Source organism: Schistocerca serialis, chromosome 11 (genome assembly GCF_023864345.2).
Source record: "Schistocerca serialis cubense isolate TAMUIC-IGC-003099 chromosome 11, iqSchSeri2.2, whole genome shotgun sequence".
Lineage (NCBI taxonomy): Eukaryota > Metazoa > Arthropoda > Insecta > Orthoptera > Acrididae > Schistocerca > Schistocerca serialis.
In genome coordinates, this window is record NC_064648.1 from 86044603 (window position 1) to 86065146 (window position 20544).

General features: G+C 40.3%; 1 protein-coding gene across 9 annotated transcripts in view; it reads right to left on the reverse strand.

The window, feature by feature from the left end:
- Positions 1-6232: 6232 nt before the first annotated feature.
- LOC126426959 (zinc finger protein 726-like) overlaps positions 6233-20544 on the reverse strand; it is an 809906-nt gene continuing 795594 nt past the window's right edge. For all 9 annotated transcript variants that reach the window (XM_050089076.1, XM_050089080.1, XM_050089074.1 and 6 more), the window contains exon 8: positions 6233-9166. In XM_050089076.1, the coding sequence (XP_049945033.1) occupies positions 7741-9166 (1426 nt within the window). In that variant the 3' untranslated portion in view covers positions 6233-7740. The remainder of the gene's footprint in view (positions 9167-20544) is intronic.

The window sequence follows — 20544 nt, forward strand, 5'->3', positions numbered from 1 at the left end:
AGCCATGTGTGAAATGGCTACACCCGATGCGCAGTCTGGTAAGCAAAACCTCCTTCCAGCAGCGAGGCTGACAAGAAATCCGCCAAGCTTTTGTGGTCAGTTTGAGCGACCACAGTTAGTTGTTCGACACCTGCAACGCATGATGCATCTGTAAGAAAATGAGATAATGGCGTGTAATGGGATGGGACATCGATAGACAACACCATCCCAACATGCTTCCTTGGCAGCTTTATCAGCCATCCCAATGTGGCCAGGTTCGCAGCAAGAGATCACCTCCTTGCCATGGCATTGGAGCCACTGTAAGCAGTCATGGGTCAGCTGAATGAGTGGGTCTGCTGGATACATTTGGTGAAGCGTTTGCAGTGCACTAAGAGAGTCTGAACAGACAAGAAATCTCGTACAGTGATGTCTGTGAACCCTCTCCAGTGCCATTACATTGCCATATAACTCTGCATCATAATTTGTAAATTGTTCTGGAAGATGTACTTTAAAGCCCCTATCAGGGAAAACCCCAGAACAACCAAGAGCATTTCCCTGCTGGGATCCATCTGTATAAATAAACAAAGGGTACATATTTAAAACAGATGAAAACATAGTTGTAAAAACCATATCTGGAGTACAATTTTTCGGGTACTGCGTCTAGCTTAAAATCACTTTGGGCCTCCGAAGACACCAAGGCGGCAGTGTGTCCCATCCCTGAGTGTGTATTTTCATGCCCGAGAGATCCAGATCCTTGAGGCAGTCTGTAGCATATATATCAGGCTGGGTCGCTTGGGCCCGATTCCTGAACAGTCATTCGAAAGTGGGTTGTACCACTGAACTAAATGCCAATGACTGAGGTGACGCCGAGATTTCCAGTGCCTGTCGAGCCAAAAGGATATGTCGCCAAATCCAGAGTGGTGGTTCACCAGCGTCTGCACACAGACTCTGAACTGGGCTAGTCTTAAAGGCTCTGGTCGATATCCAAATGCCCACATGGTGGACAGCATCTAACATCCGGAGGTAGGAAGGATGGGCTGATCCATAGACCACGCTGCCATAGTCTAAGCGTGATCGAACAAATGCCCTATAAAACTGTAGGAGGCGGGACGTGACAGCTCCCCATGTTTTTCCGCCAAGGCATTTCAAAATGTTTAACCGGAAGTCCTTTGTTCTTAGGTCTTTCAGGTGTGGGAGCCATGTTAATTTCGAGTCAAATAATAAACCCAAAAAGCACACTGTGTCTTGAAAAAGTAAATACGGTCCCCTATAGTAAGCTCTGGTTGGATAAAACTCTGACGAGCACAATTAAAATTGACATACAGAGTCTTCTCAGGCGACAACTGGAAACCAGTTGTCTGGGCCCAGGTTTCCAGCCTCCTAATGGTCAGTTGTAGCTGCCTCGTCATTGTTGAAAGATCAGAGGAAGAGTAGAAGATTGGAAAGTCATCCACAAACAAAGAACTGACTGCAGAGGAAATGCCATTGATAGCAATGGCAAACAATGTGACACTGCCCTGGGGCACACCATTCTCCTGAACATAGCAATCTGACATGGCATTGCCAACACGATAACGAAAACGCCTGTCCTCGAGGGAGGATTGGATCAGAAGTGGCAGGCGTCCACGTGGTTCCCATTCATGAAGTTGGCGAAGGATGTTGTACCTCCAAGTAGTGTCATATGCTTTTTCAATGTCAAAAAACACACAAACTAAATGGTTTCAGCGCAAGGAGGACTCCTGTACCGCCGTCTCCAGTAGAATTAAGTTGTCAAGAATGGAACGGTAGCGCCTGAAACCACACTGGGAGTGGCTCAGGTAGCCTCGAGACTCGGGCAGCCAGATGAGTCAGCGGTTGACCATCGTTCAGGAGCCTTACCCATACAACTAGTAAGGGCGACACTCCGATAACAGTTAGGGGCGCTACAGTACTTACCTGTTTTACAGAATGGAATTAAGATTGCAACCAAGCGAGGTGGCGCAGTGGTTAGACACTGGACTCGCATTCGGGAGGACGACGGTTCAATCCCGCCTCCGGCCATCCTGATTTAGGTTTTCCGTGATTTCCCTAAATCGCTCCGGGCAAATGCCGGGATGGTTCCTTTCAAAGGGCACGGCCGACTTCCTTTCCCGTCCTTCCCTAATCCGATGAGACCGATGAGCTCGCTGTCTGGTCTCCTTCCCCGAAACAGCCAAGCCAATTAAGATTGCATCCTTCCAATTCGTGGGGTACTGTCCATCAAACCAAACCTGACTGAAACAAGAGAGGAGCTGACCTTTCGCTTCAGGGCACAGATGACGAAGCATGGTATAGTGGATCTCATCAGGTCCTGGAGCGGTGTCTCTGGTTGCAGCTTAAGCTGATTCCAGTTCCCACATGGAGAATGGACGGTTGTACACTTCTTCACTGCGCGAGAAAAAATTGAACTTCCTCATCTCTGCAGTCTGATGGAATACCTGAACAGCAGGAGCTTGTCTGGATGACTTAGTAACAGTAAAGAAGTGTTCAGCTAAAACGTGAGCCATCTCTTCTGGTGTGTCCACCAAGACCGCATTATTTGACAAGGCTGTAAGGGGATGGGGACTACCCTTGCGTGAAATCCATCTTATTGATTCCCAAACGTGTGCAGCAGAAGTGGACCAATTAATGGAAGTCGCGAATTCCCTCCAGGAAGCCCTCTTCCATTCTTTGATCACTCACCTTGCATGTGCTCTTGCAGACCTGAAGACATGAACATTGTCTGCAGTTGGACACCATTTGAAGTTCCAAAGAGCTGTCCATCTGGCCCTGATTGCCAATCGACAGTCGACATTCCACCAAGGTACAGGCCTTCGTCCGAGGTGTTTACTAGACCTGGGAATGGACTCTGCAGCAGCCCTTTGGATCTCATGAGTGATATGGGCCACCGCCTCTTGTGCACAAACCTTTCGTTCAAAAATAGCCTGTCGACTGTACTGTAACCAATTTGCCCTTTGTATCATCCACCTGCGTGGTCTCCTGCTGGCGACTATCCTAGGCGCCAGACGAATTCACACTGGGAAGTGGTCACTAGAATGTAAATCTGGAGACTCTTCCCAGTGAACTGAATCTGCAATAGCTGAGGAACAAAAGCAAAGATCAATAGCTGAAAAAGACCCTGTAGCTGTGGAAAAGTGAGTCATCTGACCCACGCTCAAAAGGCAGATATCCTCAGTATGGACGAGTCACTCGATCAGCCGACCCCTGGAACAAGTAGTAGCCGAGCCCCACAGCCCGTTGTGGGCATTGAAGTCACCCACAAGAAGGAATGGGCGCAGAAGTGCCTGCAAGAGTTCTGTAAGTGCGTCCGCAACCAAAGGGGGGGGGGGGGGCTGGTACAAAGAACACATTGTGACAGTAAACGGTGAGAGAACTTTCACAGCAATTGCTTGGATGGTCGTGGTAAGAGAGGAACAGGAGAGGATGGTATCTGTCATCAAGAAAAATAGCCACTCCACCTTTAGCTCTGTCTGCATATGTGGTAGCCCCATAACGTTGGTGTGTCTGTGAGTTTAAGATGCATTTCTTATAAGCAGATGCAGAAATGTTTATCCTGGGCCAGCAGCTGCAATTCTTCCAAATGCGAGCAATATCCATTCAAATTCCACTGCAACACAGAAGTCCCTATGGAAGCCATTGGTTAGCAATAGTGGTTCTTTCCTTTCTCCCTTGGAGGCAGTGATTTACCGGGGAGGTCAGGGGGAACGTTAGCCAGTTCTGCATTCTCTAGTTCCTCTGATTGGAGGTCAATATCTTCAAGAGCATAGTCGCCGTCAGACAGGAAGAGCACTCATCCATCCAAAGGCTTACCTACCGCTTTATTGGACTTAGAACTACTTTTAGAAGGACGTTTTTCTTTACTGAGAGGGGGAGGAGACTGCCTGGGTTGCTTGGATGGCTTAGGTGACTTCTGAAGTTGGGGAGTGGTATATGGCTTAGATGGTAAGTCTACTGCTGACGGCTTCTGAGCTACATCAGTTGCAAGTGGAGCATTTCCCCCAACAGGTAAAGTAACAAGTGCATGTGCTCGTACTGAATCTGTGGTCTGGGTTTGTATGAAGGCATCACACTTAGCTATTAGTGTTTTAAGGGCTGATGCAAAAGAAACTGCAAAAACCAGTGGTTACATGGCTTTGAAAGCCTTTTTAGCTTCACCATAGGGTATGCGTCTCTGTACTTTTAACTCTTGAATTTTCTTTTCCTCATTGTAAACCCCACACTTTATGATCCACACTGGGTGATCCCCAGATCAGTTGACACATTTCGGAGGAAGTGTACAAGAAGTCCCTGACTCGTGAGCGAGGCCTCCACAATTGCCACATGTAGCCTTCCCATTACATCCCATAGTGGTATGGCCTAATCTTTGACATTTATAGCATCACATGGTGTTAGGAACAAATGGGCGAACCTTAAGGCAGATATAGCTGACAAGGATTTGTTCCAGTAATTAGGGAATACTAAGTGTTAGAATATAAGTTGCCAATTTTTCCAGTTTTCCATTGACTCTCCTCATATAATTCTGCACCTCTGTGATGCCCACATTCTTCCACTCTTCACAAAACTCCATGGGGTCCATCTCCATTATATCAGAGCAGGTAACCACGCCCTTAGTATACTTATATACCCACACAGTTTATATACCCACATTGGGAGCATGCTATGTTCCATATATGCAGCAGCAATGCCCGCAAATGCAAACTTTTCGCCCTTTATACCTAGAGTGCTACCGACTAGTTAACTCGGACCACCTTGTCATTTATATTTTCTACCCCATATCTGGCTGCTATGTTGTGTTTCAGTGATATGTCTTCCTGTGATCTCATTTTGCTGATTTCGACTTTGCTTTATGTCTTACTGCTTATCAGGATTAGCTTCATAGCATTTTTTATTGACAACTATTCTTCTAAGGGACAGATCGTTGAGATACTAAGACTGACACAAAGGGTGTATTATTACATGTCATTGCATGCAGTAACTCTTCCACTTACTCTGAAAGAAACAATCTGAAGTTGTCTCCATCAGCAGGTGTAAGAATAGTGTCTAATATTTCAACAAAATTATATAACAGATGGTTCTCTGAATCCGAAATTTCTGAGAGAGACAGCGAAAAGCATAAAGTGAAATCAAATTTAATGAAAATTTGATTGCAAAAAAAAAAACAATATTTGTCAACTTTAGCACACAGTTAACGATATTTCTTGGGACATAAATATCAACAAAGGACTCACTATTTATGTTATTTTTGACACAAGATATTTCGCTGACAAATACAAAGGCTTTTGAAGTGCCTTGATGTTTATTCCACATGTAGTTTACGAATACGGCAAAAATCGTATCAAATTGACAAAAAATTTAAAGTTCAGTTAATTATGATATTTAAGTATGCATCTATAACCAAAAAAATATACAAGTAATTTCCATTTCCCTTAAACTTTTTATGTCATAATTACACACAAAATTGACATTTCTATACATTCCCATTAACCATTCAGGCCCTTGGTAGGTGTATATGGATGAAATGCTCCTTTCTACCAACAGTTCAGTACGAACGTTTCTAATTACGTATGTCTGATCTTGAAAGCTACAGTAAAGACAGAGAGTATTATTAACTATATGACCAAGGCAGGTCGTCCATTTTCAACACAGCAGAAGTTATTGGAAATTTAAAAAATGCATCACCAATTTTCAATAATGGATGAGAGATGTTCTGTAGCCATTCTACTTAACTTTTTACACATATTATATGTGTTAAATATCAGATTTACAAGACATGTATTACATATTATATACTTAATTGAATATTACATGGGTAACCTCTCACCTGCCAGGAATTAAGCTCTCACTCAAGTAGAAAATCATTCCTGAAGCTACACCATTTCTGACACCATATGAATATAAATGAAATGATTTTAAAGAGGTTAAGAACAAACTTCAATATATGAGAACAAGAAAGAAATGATCAGCATACTCCATTTCCCTATGAAGTCGCACAATTCTTTTGGCAACAAAAACTGTCATTGATGGCTTTCATGCCTCACACAAAATGAGACAGTATAATTGGTGTATGAACAGAATGCAACAGACTACATAGAAGAAGGACACATGAAGTACAGTGGGTATTATCAACTAATAATTATGTAGGAACACTGAACTCATTATGTGCATTGAATATGACATGTAATTATCAGAATAGTTTATTAAAGTCAAATAACAAGCTGTTGACAGAAAAGTCACCTTTAAATCACTAGTTCTGTAATGACTTAATTTCCAGCAATCCTGATAATCTAGAACTATTTTATTTTCACCTGTTATAATGGTACTCATGGTGGTAACAAATTTTATAAAGTAACCAGGCTTCACATATATCACTCCAGAAATAATCAGCACATTGCACCATGATACTTCAGTATCCGTTCGCCGAGGAAGCCCAGATGCACATTACTTAATGCAGATACACACATTAGTTGACAATGTATGTCTCCAGAAGGGAAATGGCGAAGTATTACCAATCAATAAAGACAAATGGCTGACAAGCAGGAACAAACTCATTTCTGTTTCCTTTACCACATAAGAAATGAAAACGGGTTGCAATACGTAGGCAGCAGATGATACCATTTTACAGCTAGCAACTGACAGATTAAGTACTTCATCCTATATTTACAAAACATACCACTCTTTTAGAAACAATAAAGAACGATCTTTGATGGAACTGTCAATTATTTCAACAGAAACGTATTCCACAGCTAGTTGGTTGCAAAGGCGTGTCATAGAAAAGCACCACAATTGATTAATATGAGGTGGAATCAGATTCTTCAGATAATACTAACAATCAAGCCTTATTATACATGTATAAATAAAGAAACTTACACAAGCAACCTTCAGACACAAATGTTGATACAATGAACAATATTATATAACTATTAACTAATAAAAGTTTAAAATGTTCCAAACATAAATCAATAATGAAGTCTCAAAAGAAAGTTTCTTCAAACTATCTGTGGCATATGAAATTTAAATAATGTATTGATATATACATAAACATGTAATTCAATAATGTGTCCAAAAGTGCACTGATTATTACAACAGGAGAAAATATATAATTATTATACTACGACCATATGTACAACACTGAAGTCGCTGTTTAGACTGTTCTACTGATATTTTACAAAACTACCTTAAATAAGGATAAATTACTATTACCAATATCAGCAAAACTACACTGGTTAAATACAAGGGGTACATACATTAAACATAATTCTCAATTTTCATTAAGATGTTCCAAGAGACAAATAAACACAAGTAGAACAAACTCTCCACACACACACACACACACACACACACACACACACACACACACACACAGCTGGTTACAAGGGGCTACTTTTAGCCAGTTTACACACGCAACAATTATCTCTCAAAATACAACCTTTAAAAAGTTGGTCTGCATTTCCACATGTAAGATTTTTCACAAAAATCTGTAAAAATTTTTCGACTACGCACACCTGACAATGATCAGAGCTCTGATACTTCAAAAATTGGCCCTCCACAACGCACTGATCTAAAATCATAATAATATCTATAACAATTCCCGCTGTGCAATTACTGTTTTCTGTCTACAGCACATACTACTTAAAAAATCTAGTGCAGTTTTTGCAGCTGATCAGTGACATATTTTTGTGAGTTCTGTCTTCTATATTAACATACCTCCCCAGCTTATCGCAATTTCTTTAAAATATCTTATAGTTATAAAATTTTTGTACCCTGGCGAATGTGTATTAACCTATGCGCATTCAGACTACCAGACTGAGTAAAGGCTTTGCCACAAATGTTACATTTGTAAGGTCTCTCGCCAGTATGTATTAAATTGTGTTTCTTCAGACAGCGAGACTCGGTAAATGATTTGCCACATACAACACATTTGTGTGGCCTCTCACCAGTATGTATCAAAACATGCTTCCTCAGTCCACCAGACTCTGTAAATGATTTTCCACATACATTACATACGTGTGGTTTCTCACCAGTATGTCTTAATTTGTGCGCCTTGAGACCACGACGATTAGTAAATAATTTCCCACAGATATCGCATTTGTGTTTTTCCTCTCCATTGTGTATTAATGTGTGGACATTTAGATTCCAAGAGTTTGTGAACGATTCACCACAAACATTACATTTGTGGGATGCCTCACCAGTATGTTGTATTAAATGGGCCTTAAGAATATTTAACCTTGTAAACGATTTTCCACAAAACTCACATTTGTAAGGTTTCTCCCCAGTATGTATTAATAAGTGATGCTTCAGAGTATCGGCTACAGTATAGGATTTCCCGCAAACATGGCATTTGTGGGGTCTGTCGCCAGTATGTATTAATATATGCTTCTTCAGGTTACCACATGCAGTAAAGGATTTCCCACAGATCTCACAGTTGTATGGTCTCCCACCGAAATGTATTAGGGAATGCGCCTTGAGATGACTAGGCAGAATAAATGATTTCTCACAAACGTTACATTTGTGCGGTCTCTCGCCAATATGTGACAGAGAATGCTGCTTCAGATGACAATAGCGAGTAAAAGCAGCCCCACAAATTTTGCATTTATGTGATGTATTGTCAGTATGTATGGAAGAATGTTTCTTAAGACTGCGCAATGCATCAAACGATTTTCCACAAACCTCACATACGTGAGGGCTCTCATCATTGTTTGTTACTGAAGGACTTGACTGACTATAAAATTCCCCAGAAATATCAGATTTGTTTGGTTTGATATTAGAAACTGTGCTATGTTGTTCACTTTCTTCTTGGCTAGTCCTTTTTTCCACCATTAAATGTCTACTCAAGCCATCATGGGTATGAAATACTTCACCACATGTGGTACAGATATGTACAGGTGGTTTTACACCATCAATATGTGTAAACACATGCATTATTAGACTGTACTTTGACAAAAAGGTTTGCTTGCATGAACTACATGTGAATTCATTTTCCTTGAAGCTGTTATTATTTCTAGCACATAGGGCATTATCCTGCTTAGAGAAACACACTTGATTTAGAGATCCACTACCAACAACATGTGTCGATTTCTCTGCATCTATGTCCAGCTCCTCACAAGTCACTCCCTGCAGGTGTGTTTCTTCACATCCAGTGCTACCAGACTCATTAGCGATTTTAGTCAACCTGAAGCATCAACAGAAAGGCAGTAAATATCTCATTCTCTAGATACACATAAACATTACTTCAATAGTCTACAAATTCTTATTTCTAATGGAGAAATTGTTTCAAGTATACACATTAGAACATTCCTGCTCTTTCACTGCTTATGAGATGAAACTGTTTCACAAGTGGCAAGATAAACTAGAACTAGCTTGAACCTTGTGTGGTTCCAAATTGAGTTTACAGTGGTATTGGTAATAATATTACAACAAACATTTATGATAACACCAGCAGTACACTGAGTTAAACAGCCTGAGGAGCCTGTTTTTCAGAAGAGATGATTATATGGGAAAATTTCATTTTTTCCACTCATATATTGCATATTTTCTAAGCTAACTGCAGTTACATTTTTGGCTCAAAATAGGAAAGTTAATATATAAAAATTGACACCAAAGTAAAGCTTGTATTCAAGTTCGCATTAATTTTCTCCATACATTCTATAGTTCAGTTATGTTTGCATGTCGTGCAGTAATTAGTTGCACTGAGTGCACACTATCCATCCTGTATTTGTTGCTTCATGTAAAACACTGTGGCAGTAAATGCATGTATAGAGTACATGCGAGTTGCAAGATTACCCTTTTCGTATTGTTCTTTGGTCATTACTCATTGATTTACAATGGTGCTGAACTGTCATGTTACAGCCTTATGTGTGTGTGTTTCTGTCTGGGTCAATAACTGATGCTATGATGTCATTCGATTGACTGTAGGTGCCTTGGTTTTCTTGGTTACATTAAATGAGAAACAGTGAATTGTGGGAATTTCGTAATAATGATTTTATAGCTTAAATATTAGGTAAACATTTTAAGATGTAATCTGTTGAATATGATGTAGCAGCCACAAACACTGACAGCAGGACAGTCCAGTGGAATGGAAGGACCTCCAAAAGTCTTCCTGCATGAAATTACATGCCTGTAAGGATTATGAAGATAATGCCTGGAATTTGGAAAGATAGATCAGCTAAAAAAAGATTAAAGTAAGCCATAATCAAAGCACTGAGTGAAGTGCAGCAGAATTTAAAAAACAAATCCAAACTTGAGAACAGTGCAAGCCTCTTCTTGAGCTACTGGGATCTAGTCACAAGGCTACTGGATTTGTGGTAAAGATACAGATGACTAGCTGGTCACAGATTGAGGTGATTGCAGAGCACAGATGGGAACGAAATGTAATGAAGCTTTAGCCCTGATGCAGAGCTGGTGTTAAACAGAACAAGCTGCAAGTCGTAGTAAATTAAACAACTTACATAGTGCTGAAAGGTAAACCATCTGCAACATGGTATTTGTTTTACAGACTAAACAATGTTCAATTAATAGACATCCCTCATATTGCTAACTCGGTCTTTATCTTGATAATGATCTCATTTTTAAAGACTATGTACAAACTATGCCCAAACAAACCACAAAATTAATTTACAAGATTGGAAATATCACCACAGGTCAAGACAGAATAACAATTGACACAGGACAGTAACTTGCTGCTGACTGATTGCTGTAGCTGGGGCCAATGACTGGGCATATAAAATTATACAGGGAGAGCCATTCACAACACTACATTGGATGCAGAAGAGAGTATTTCTACAAATCATACTTGCATATGGATAAATACTAATAATCCTGTAAATACACTTCCTACAATTGCAATTTTGGAGCAGCCACTTACTGCCTACAAAGAGAAAATGTGAAGAAAATGCAGGCGGTAACTAGAGATGTACTGGACAATATAGGTGCTGAACAGAGGTAGGCAGACAAAGTCAGTGTATGTGGACACATATGGTACTGGTTAGAGGGTGTGTTCACTAATGCCAAATGTTAAAGAGTGAAGTAGACTAAATGACTTACTTCCAACAACTGGTTTTGCAAAACCTAGGCATTGACCCTAACCCTCATATCGATGCATATTCAAGTGCAAAGAAGACAACTTTGTGTGGTCAGACTGGAATCATGGTACATCATTCTTCATCACAGTGATCCAGATGACTATTCTGAACGATACAGGTGAGGGGTCCAAGCAATGTCCACTTTTAAAATGCTATGATCCAGAAAAGTACGTGAAATTTTGCAGCGCCTTTAAAGAATTCACTGGCAAAAAAAAAGAACAGGAAGTATACATAACTGAATCAGGTGCAACCTGATAATCCAAAGAAAATAACATGCAAAAGTAGATGGAAATTCCCTGTATCTCGTCTTATAATCTTCTGCCACCTACTGCCACTCTGATGATTTTCACATGTCTGTGTTCTGACACTGACTGGCTTCGCTCTACTCTGTGGAGCTGGCTCTTCAACCACTATCACTGGTTACAACTGGGCACCGGGAGCAGAGGCCACTGCCGAGTTCATGGTCCGAACCGAAGAGGGTGCCGCACTTCTCCACCACTTTTCCTGTGACCTCGATGTTGAGCGCCCATAAGCCCCAACTTTTCCTGTGCCTCTTCTTCTTGCTGATTTTTTCACATTTGTTTCATAATTTATTGCCTCTTGGATCCCATTTCCCGAATTTCTACATGCTGTAAGGCTGCAACACAGAGAGGACACTGACCACCTTTCTTATGGGTGCAACTGCAACTGTCATGGCTGCCAGCACACTGATTACATATCACCTGATTTTGACACTATTGTGTCATGTGCTCTATTCATTGACATTTAGTGCTGAATGCAGCTGTGAGAGGTTCCACTTTAAAAGTCAAAGCATATTAGCATATCCAGCATGAAGATCATTTAGATGACATCCTCTCTGTTCTTAAAGCCTGTACTGTTCTCAGATATATCTACTGCCAGGATGAACAGTGGAGGTCTCTTCTTATCAGTTCGATTGTGATGCTTCTGTAGCACATTGAATCCATGGTCAAACAGTGCTTGATGCGGTCTTATCATCAAATGTCCATTGCAGCCCTTGTAGGAGGGCTGTTAGTTCTTGTGACTTCTTCTGGAGAACTGCCCTACTTGGGTATTCAGTCTGATAGCCCTCAATCTTCCTCATGGTCACATCAAGTGATTGCACATAGCTCCAGTGCGGCATTGTTATTAGCTGCACTGACCTTGAGGGTGTACTGAAATTGCAGAATTTCCATGTCATTCAATTTATCCCCTGTCTACTGAATGTATACAGGTAGGATATTACAAAACTACCTGTCACAAAGTAGCGCTACTTCTCTTCTATGAAGCCCTACACCTTCTGAGTTTCACTTATATCTAGGGACAGCAAATAATGGTGCCTATTGGGCACACTCGGCATGAGTTGGCTCTACAAGTTCTAGTGGCTTCTGATCACAGACAGTAAATGCTTACAGCAGTCTTCTGTGTAATGTTTGTGCAGTCTAATTACTGTGCATTAGTTTAGCTTAATGCATCTCTCATTTGAAAACTGGAAAAGCAATTTGTCCCATCATGTAGCAGCAATAACAGCTGATATCACCAAATTGTCCAACATACCAGGCTGATAATCAGAATTTCTGCAAAAATTAACAATACATACAGACGGTCATAACTTTTCTCCTTTATGTAGGAGACTGAAAATCAGCTGAGAAGCTTAAGAAAACAGGTTTATATTTAACCTGCAAATCTTTACTACACATTATATTTCAACATCATTTTTCCGGGCTTTTAGTCTTCACTGTTTCAAACCTTGCTCTTACAGAAAATTATGGAAAGGACGATATTGACACAACATTCTTGTACTATTGTAACAAATATTGTTGTTGTTGTGGTATTCAGTCCTGAGGCTGGTTTGACGCAGCTCTCCATGCTACTCTATACTGTGCAAGCTTCTTCATCTCCCAGTACCTACTGCAGCCTACATCCTTCTGAATCTCCTTAGTGTATTCATCTCTTGGTCTCCCTCTACGATTTTTATCCTCCACACTGTCCTCAAATACTAAATTGGTGATCCCTTGATGCCTCAGAACGTGCCCTAACAACCGATCTCTTCTTCTAGTCAAGCTGTGCCACAAACTCTTATTCTCCCTAATCCTATTCAATACTTCCTCATTCGTTATGTGATCTACCCATCTAATCTTCAGCATTCTTCTGTAGCACCACATTTCGAAAGCTTCTATTCTCTTCTTGCCCAAACTATTTATCATTGATGCTTCACTTCCATACATGGCTACACTCCATACAAATACTTTCAGAAATGACTTTCTGACACTTAAATCTATACTCAATGTTAACAAATTTCTCGTCTTCTAAAACGCTTTCCTTGCCATTGGCAGTCTACATTTTATATCCTCTCTACTTCGACCATCATCAGTTATTTTGCTCCCCAAATAGCAAAACTCCTTTACTACTTTAAGTGTCTCATTTCCTCATCTAATTCCCGCAGCATCAACCGACTTAATTCGACTACATTACATTATCCTCGTTTTGCTTTTGTCGATGTTCATCTTATATCCTCCTTTCAAGACACTGTCCATTCCTTTCAACTGCTCTTCCAAGTCCTTTGCTGTCTCTGACAGAATTACAATGTCATCGGCGAACCTCAATGTTTTTATTTCTTCTCCATGGATTTTAATACCTACTCCAAACTTTTCTTTTGTTTCCCGCTTGCTCAATATACAGATTGAATAACATTGGAGAGAGGGTACACACCTGTCCCACTCCCTTCCCAACAGCTGCTTCCCTTTCATGCCCCTCGACACTGTAACTGCCATGTGGTTTCTGTAGAAATTGTAAATAGCCTTTCGCTCCCTGTATTTTACCCCTGCCACCTTTAGAATTTGAAAGAGAGTATTCCAGTCAACATTGTCAAAAGCTTTTTCTAAGTCCACAAATGCTAGAAACGTAGGTTTGTCTTTCCTTAATCTATTTTCTAAGATAAGTCGTAGAGTCAGTATTGCCTCACGTGTTCCGATATTTCTACAGAATCCAAACTGATCTTCCCTGAGGTCAGCTTCTACCAGTTTTTCCATCTGTCTGTAAAGAATTCGCGTTAGTATTTTGCAGCTGTGACTTATTAAACTGATAGTTCGGTAATTTTCACATCTGTCAACATCTGCTTTCTTTGGGATTGGAATTATTATATTCCTCTTGAAGTCTGAGGGTATTTCGCCTGTCTCATACATCTTGCTCACCAGATGGTAGAGTTTTGTCAGCACTGGTTCTCCCAAGGCCGTCAGTAGTTCTAATGGAATGTTGTCTACTCCCGGGGCCTTGTTTCGACTCAGGTCTTTCAGTGTTCCGTCAAACTCTTCATGCAGTATCATATGGCTCATTTCATCTTCAGCCTCTTCCATTTCCATAATATTGTCTTCAAGTACATCACCCTTGTATAGACCCTCTATATACTCCTTCCACCTTTCTGCTTTCCCTTCTTTGCTTAGAACTGGGTTTCCATCTGAGCTCTTGACATTCATAAAAGTGGTTCTCTTTTTCTCCAAAGGTCACTTTAATTTTCCTGTAGGCGCTATCTTTCTTACCCGTAGTGATATAAGCCTCTACTTCCTTACATTTGTCCTCTAGCTATCTCTGCTTAGCCATTTTGCACTTCCTGTCGATCTCATTTTTGAGATGTTTGTATTCCTTTTTGTCTGCTTCATTTACTGCATTTTTATATTTTTTCCTTTGATCAATTAAATTCAGTATTTCTGCTGATACCCTAGGATTTCTACTGGCCCTCGTCTTTGTACCTATTTGATCCTCTGCTGCCTTCACTACTTCATTCCTCAGAGCTACCCATTCTTCTTCTACTGTATTTCTTTCCCCCATTCGTGACAATTATTCCCTTATGCTCTCCCTGAAACTCTGTACAGCCTCTGGTTTAGTCAGTTTATCCAGGTCCCATCTCCTTAAATTCCCACCTTTTTGCAGTTTCTTCAGTTTTAATCTACAGTTCATAACTAATAGATTGTAGTCAGAGTCTACATCTGCCTCTGGAAATTTCTTACAATTTAAAACCTGGTTCCTAAATCCCTGTCTTAACATTATATAATCTATGTGAAATCCTGTCAGTATCTCCAGCCTTCTTCCATGTATACAGCCTTCTTTTATGATTCTTGAACCAAGTGTTAGCTATGATTAAGTTGTGCTCTGAGCAAAATTCCACCAGGCGGCATCCTCTTTCATTTCTTAGCCCCAATCCATATTCACCTACTATGTTTCCTTCTCTCCATTTTCATACTCTCGAATTCCAATCACTATTAAATTTTCATCTCCCTTCACTACCTGAATAATGTCATCATAGATTTCTTCATCATCTGCAGAGCTAGTTGGCATATAAACTTGTACTACTGTAGTAGGCATGGGCTTCGTGTCTATCTTAGCCACAATAATGTGTTCATTATGGTGTTTGTAGTAGCTTACCCGCAATCCTATTTTTTTATTGATTATTAAACCTACTCCTGCATTACCCCTATTTGATTTTGTCTTTAAAACCCTGTATTCAACTGACCAAAAGTCTTGTTCCTCCTACCACAGAACTTAAGTAATTCCCACTATATCTAACTTTAACCTATCCATTTCCCTTTTTAAATTTTCTAACCTACCTTCCTGATTAAGGGATCTGACAATCCATGCTCTGATCTGTAGAACGCCAGTTTTCTTTCTCCTGATAATGACGTCCTCTTGAGTAGTACCCGCCTAGAGATCCGAATGGGGGACTATTTTACCTTTGGAATATTTTACCCAAGAGGACACCATCATCATTACCCGCAATCCTATTTTTTTATGCTGCATGCCCTCGGGATAAATTATGGCTGTAGTTTCCCCTTGCTTTCAGCCATTCACAGTACCAGCAAAAACATTAATTACAAACAGTTTTATTCCAAGCTCACACTGTTTTACATGGCTAAAGTTGTGTTAACAAACAAGAATTCTAATTTCCTGCATTTTTTCATCTGAAACATCTTTAACAAGAAAATTTCCTATTACAAATACTGACACTATTCACAACAGTATTTGCCCAGTTTTCGAAATATTTCAGACACTGACAAAAACTACGTACATTCTTATTGTATAGATTTTGCTCTAATAACAGACTCATTAAGAAAACTAGCTTATATCATGAAGCCTGTCAGCTGTTTCTGATTCTCCACGTCAGTGCAGTACACTAATAAGTGTTCTGTACTGAGAAAAATAATTGGTTCATTGGTGTGTGGGGTTGAAGGAAGCAGACTGCAAAGGTCATCGATTCAGAAAAATAAATACAAGTCTATGTGTTATCGGCAGAGTTAATCCACTGAAATGAATGTTACATGAAAATACAAAGTTACTTATAAACTGTTGCTCTTGGGTATGTAATTCTCAAGCGAATTACATAAAGTTGTTACTTAAAGATCAACTTCCAGGCTAATAATGGAAACCAGTGTCACGATGTTTGTCCTGCCATCACACCAATCTATCTCCATAGTCCCTGGCAATCAGCATCATACAGTATTAGTTGGTTAAGATAGTAAGAATTGGAACACTTCTCTCTGAAAACTTATTCATACTCTGAGGAGAACTTACCTACAATTTTAGTTTTGACCATATTTTCAGGGAATTTATGTAAAGTTACTCATTACCATGAACTGAAGACCCCAAAAACTGCACAGGCAGCCTAGGTGCTATGACACATTGTGAGTTGAAGATGTAATAATGCACATGACATTAAAAATTTCAGTAATTAACAGACAATTTTGAGTTTCATGAAGGCTGAGTCAAACAGCTCCTTGCCATAAAGGCGAATTAAGGGTTCACTGTCTGCCCCCATAGAGCACTATATGCTGTAGACATCAGCTAAGTGCAACCGATCAGATCACTCGACCAGCATTAAGTTTTCCTGTCCCTAGATGAATGTCCAAGTTTCTTACATTACACATTTTTAATCACAGTGTTGCCTTCTGCTTGCTATAGGAGTTCTTACACATGCTGTGCACTTGTTACAAATTGCAGGTGGTGTAAAAATAGGTAACAAAACATATTTTGCTTCCTATCAGAACAGCATTTTTCTCTTTTCTGCTTCAACTCACAGAATTGAAGTAGAGCCATAAGATTAAATCTCTTTCTGGGTCTGATCCCTGAATATTGTGATGGTTAGCTGACTGATAATTCTGAGGGTTCTGCCTCAGAGCCTAAAGACAAAGAAACATGACCATAAGGAGAGGTGGCTTGACGCAAATTGACAATAATGTAGAGTGCTGTGAGGAGATTGTATGGATGGTGACTTCTGGCTCTGTGACAGATGTGCACAGTGTAATCTAATTGCCTTGCTGTTCAGTACAACAGTGCAATATGCACAGGCTGCAAGGGTAAGACATTGAGTCTGTGTTACTGGTTAGTATCTGAAACTGAGTGAGAGGTGCAGTAACGTGTGTACCTTTTCATGACCATTGTGTGTGGGTTATACTGTGGAACAACACAGATATTTGATACCATAAGACTAGAAAATAAATGGGTAGGAATTATCGCATCATAAACATGTGAGACACACTCTGCAGAAGTGATTGAAGTCCAACATTGATACAGGTGGGCCGGCCGGTACAGCCGAGCGGTTCTAGGTGCTTCAGTCTGGAACCGCGCGACCGCTACGGTCACAGATTCGAATCCTGCCTCGGGCATGGATGTGTGTGTTGTCCTTAGGTTAGTTAGGTTTAAGTAGTTCTAAGTTCTAGGGGACTGATGACCTCAGATGTTAAGTCCCATAGTGCTCAGAGCCATTTGAACCATTTGATGCAGGTGGGCTAACTGCATGTCTTTATTCAACATGATGCCCCCTTTTCATGGCAAAGTTATATGTGAATTTAAATTCCTTACAGGTGTAGCACTTCCCTACTGCTGTCATATATTCTCACCTTCCTTCAATGCCCTAGTAAAACACACCCACATGCTGCTGTGAAAGATGGATTTAAGCACCACAGAGGATTGTACAAACATACCATCAGTTGGCCATCATACCCATTCCCATACGAAGGACATAATAATAGTCATCTCAATGCAGAGAAGCAATTAAAAGAGTTAGGAAAAAAAGTAAATCACCTGGTCCAGATGGAACGAAAATTCGATTATACAGGGAGTGCTCTGTGGTACTATCTTTTACTTAGCTTGTATTTATCACCAACATTTCACCCAGCACAAAACCCCAAGTGACTACAATAAAGTGCAGATGATTCCCATGTATAAGAAGGGAAAAGAACATGCCCACAGGTTTACAGACCAACATCCTTAACATCAGTTTGCCACATATTCATAAGTGAAATATGATAAATTTCTTTGAGGCTGAAGAGTTTCTGTCTACAGTTAAGCATGGATTACGAAAGAATCATTAATGCAAAACTCAAATGCTCCTTTCCTCACATGATATCCCGCAAGCCATGTATGAAGAACAACAAGCAGATTCCATATTCTTAGATTTCTGGAAAGCATTTAATACAGTCGCCACTGCAGACTGTTAACGAAGGTACCAGTAGGCACAATAGCTTGCCAGATATGTGAAAAGCTCAAAGTTTCTTAAGTAACAGAAACTAGTAACTGTCCTTGATGGTGACTGTTCATCAGAGACAAGGGTATCGTCAGGTGTGCTCTAGGGAAGTGTGTTAGGACCACACTTATTCTCTACATATGCAAATGATGTAACAGACATCGCAAGCAGAAATCTGCAGCTCTTTGCTGATGATGTTGAGATGTATGAGAAGGTGTCACCATTGAGTAACTGTATGAGGATATAAGATAACTTAGACAAAATTTCTAGTTAGTGCAAAAAATGACAACTTGCTCCAAATTTGGATAAATTTAAGTTAATGCAAACGTCCAGGATATGCAATCCCAAAGGTTACAATATGGTATTAGTAGTGTAGTGCTTGAGACAGTCACATTTATTAAATATTCAGGGGTACCATCGAAAAGTGATAGTAAAGGGAATGAGCATGCAAGGACAGTAATGGGGAAGGTGAATGGTCGACTGCACGTAGAACATTGGTGTGACCAATTAATGATTACTGCTCAAGTGTCTAGGATCCCCCCAAGGTCAGAATAAAGGAAGAAATCGATGCAATTCACTACAGGGCCACTACTTTTGTTATCTGTACGGTCAATCAACATGCATGTGTTATGGATATGCTTCATGAACTCAAATGGGTTGGCCTGAGTGTCTCATTGATACAGATAGTCACACCATAGCTGCAACTGCAATGCAGAAGTATCTGTAGAAACCAGCCAAAAATGTGGTTTCTGAGGACAGCCAGCAGCATTTCCAGTAGTTCCAGGAGGCAACATCTGGATGATTGCTTAATCTGATCTCATAATGTTACACAACATACCCTTGCTGTGCTGGTACTGCAAACAGTTGAAAGCATGGGCAAATTACAGCTATTATTTCTCTGGGGAGCATACAGCTCCTCTGCATAGTTAAATGGTGATGGCACTCTCTTGGGTGAAATATTCCAGAGGTAAAATAGTCCCTCATTTCAGTCTACAGGCACGACTACTTAGCAGGATGATGTCATCAAGAAAAACAAACATGAGTTTTCTAGGGGTTGGAGTATGTAAAGTTATATCCCTTAATCAGATAGGCATGCTAAAGAATCTGAAAAGAGAAATGGTTAGGTACCCATTTCACATATAGGGAATTAATGAAGCATGGTGGCAGGAATAATAGGCTTTCCTGTTACATGAGTACAGTTATGAACAAAAAACCAAATAGGAGGTAACGAAGAATTAGGTATAATAATGAATAAGAAAACAGGATTGGATGTAAGCCTCTATCAGCCTAGTGATCACATAATCGTTGCCATTACAGACATTAAGGAAATGCCCACTATGGTAGTACAAGTGTGTATGGAAATTTTGGAACTTTGTGGTAAGTCCCCATGGGACCAAACTGCTGAGGTCATCGGGCCCTAGGCTTACACACTACTTAATCTAACTTAAACTAACTTATGCTATGGACAACACACAAACACACACACACACACACACACACACACACACACACCTATGTCCAAGGGAGACCTTGAACCTCCGACGGGAGAAGCCATGCGAACTGTGTCAAGGCGCCTCAGGCTGCACGGCTACCCTGTACGACAGTGTGTATTGCAACTAGCGGTTTGTAAGATTGATAGAAAATGTGATGGAATCAGAAATGTTGCACAGATATTTAAACAAGACCAAAAACTAATTGTGTTGAGTGAATGTATTTGGTAATAGGGAAAGGAAGGGAACAAAATATAGGAGGAGGTCATAGACCAGTAGGATTTTACAAACAGCATAATTCCGTCATCGCTAACTCTTGGTTTAATAAGATTCATGAATGATGACTCTACACGTGGAAGAGACTTGAAGGCATGGCAAGGTTTCAGAGTGATTATGCAAGGGTGCGATAGATATTGTGACACCTGATTTTACATTGTGAAACATTTCCATGGCAAGATATGAGGTT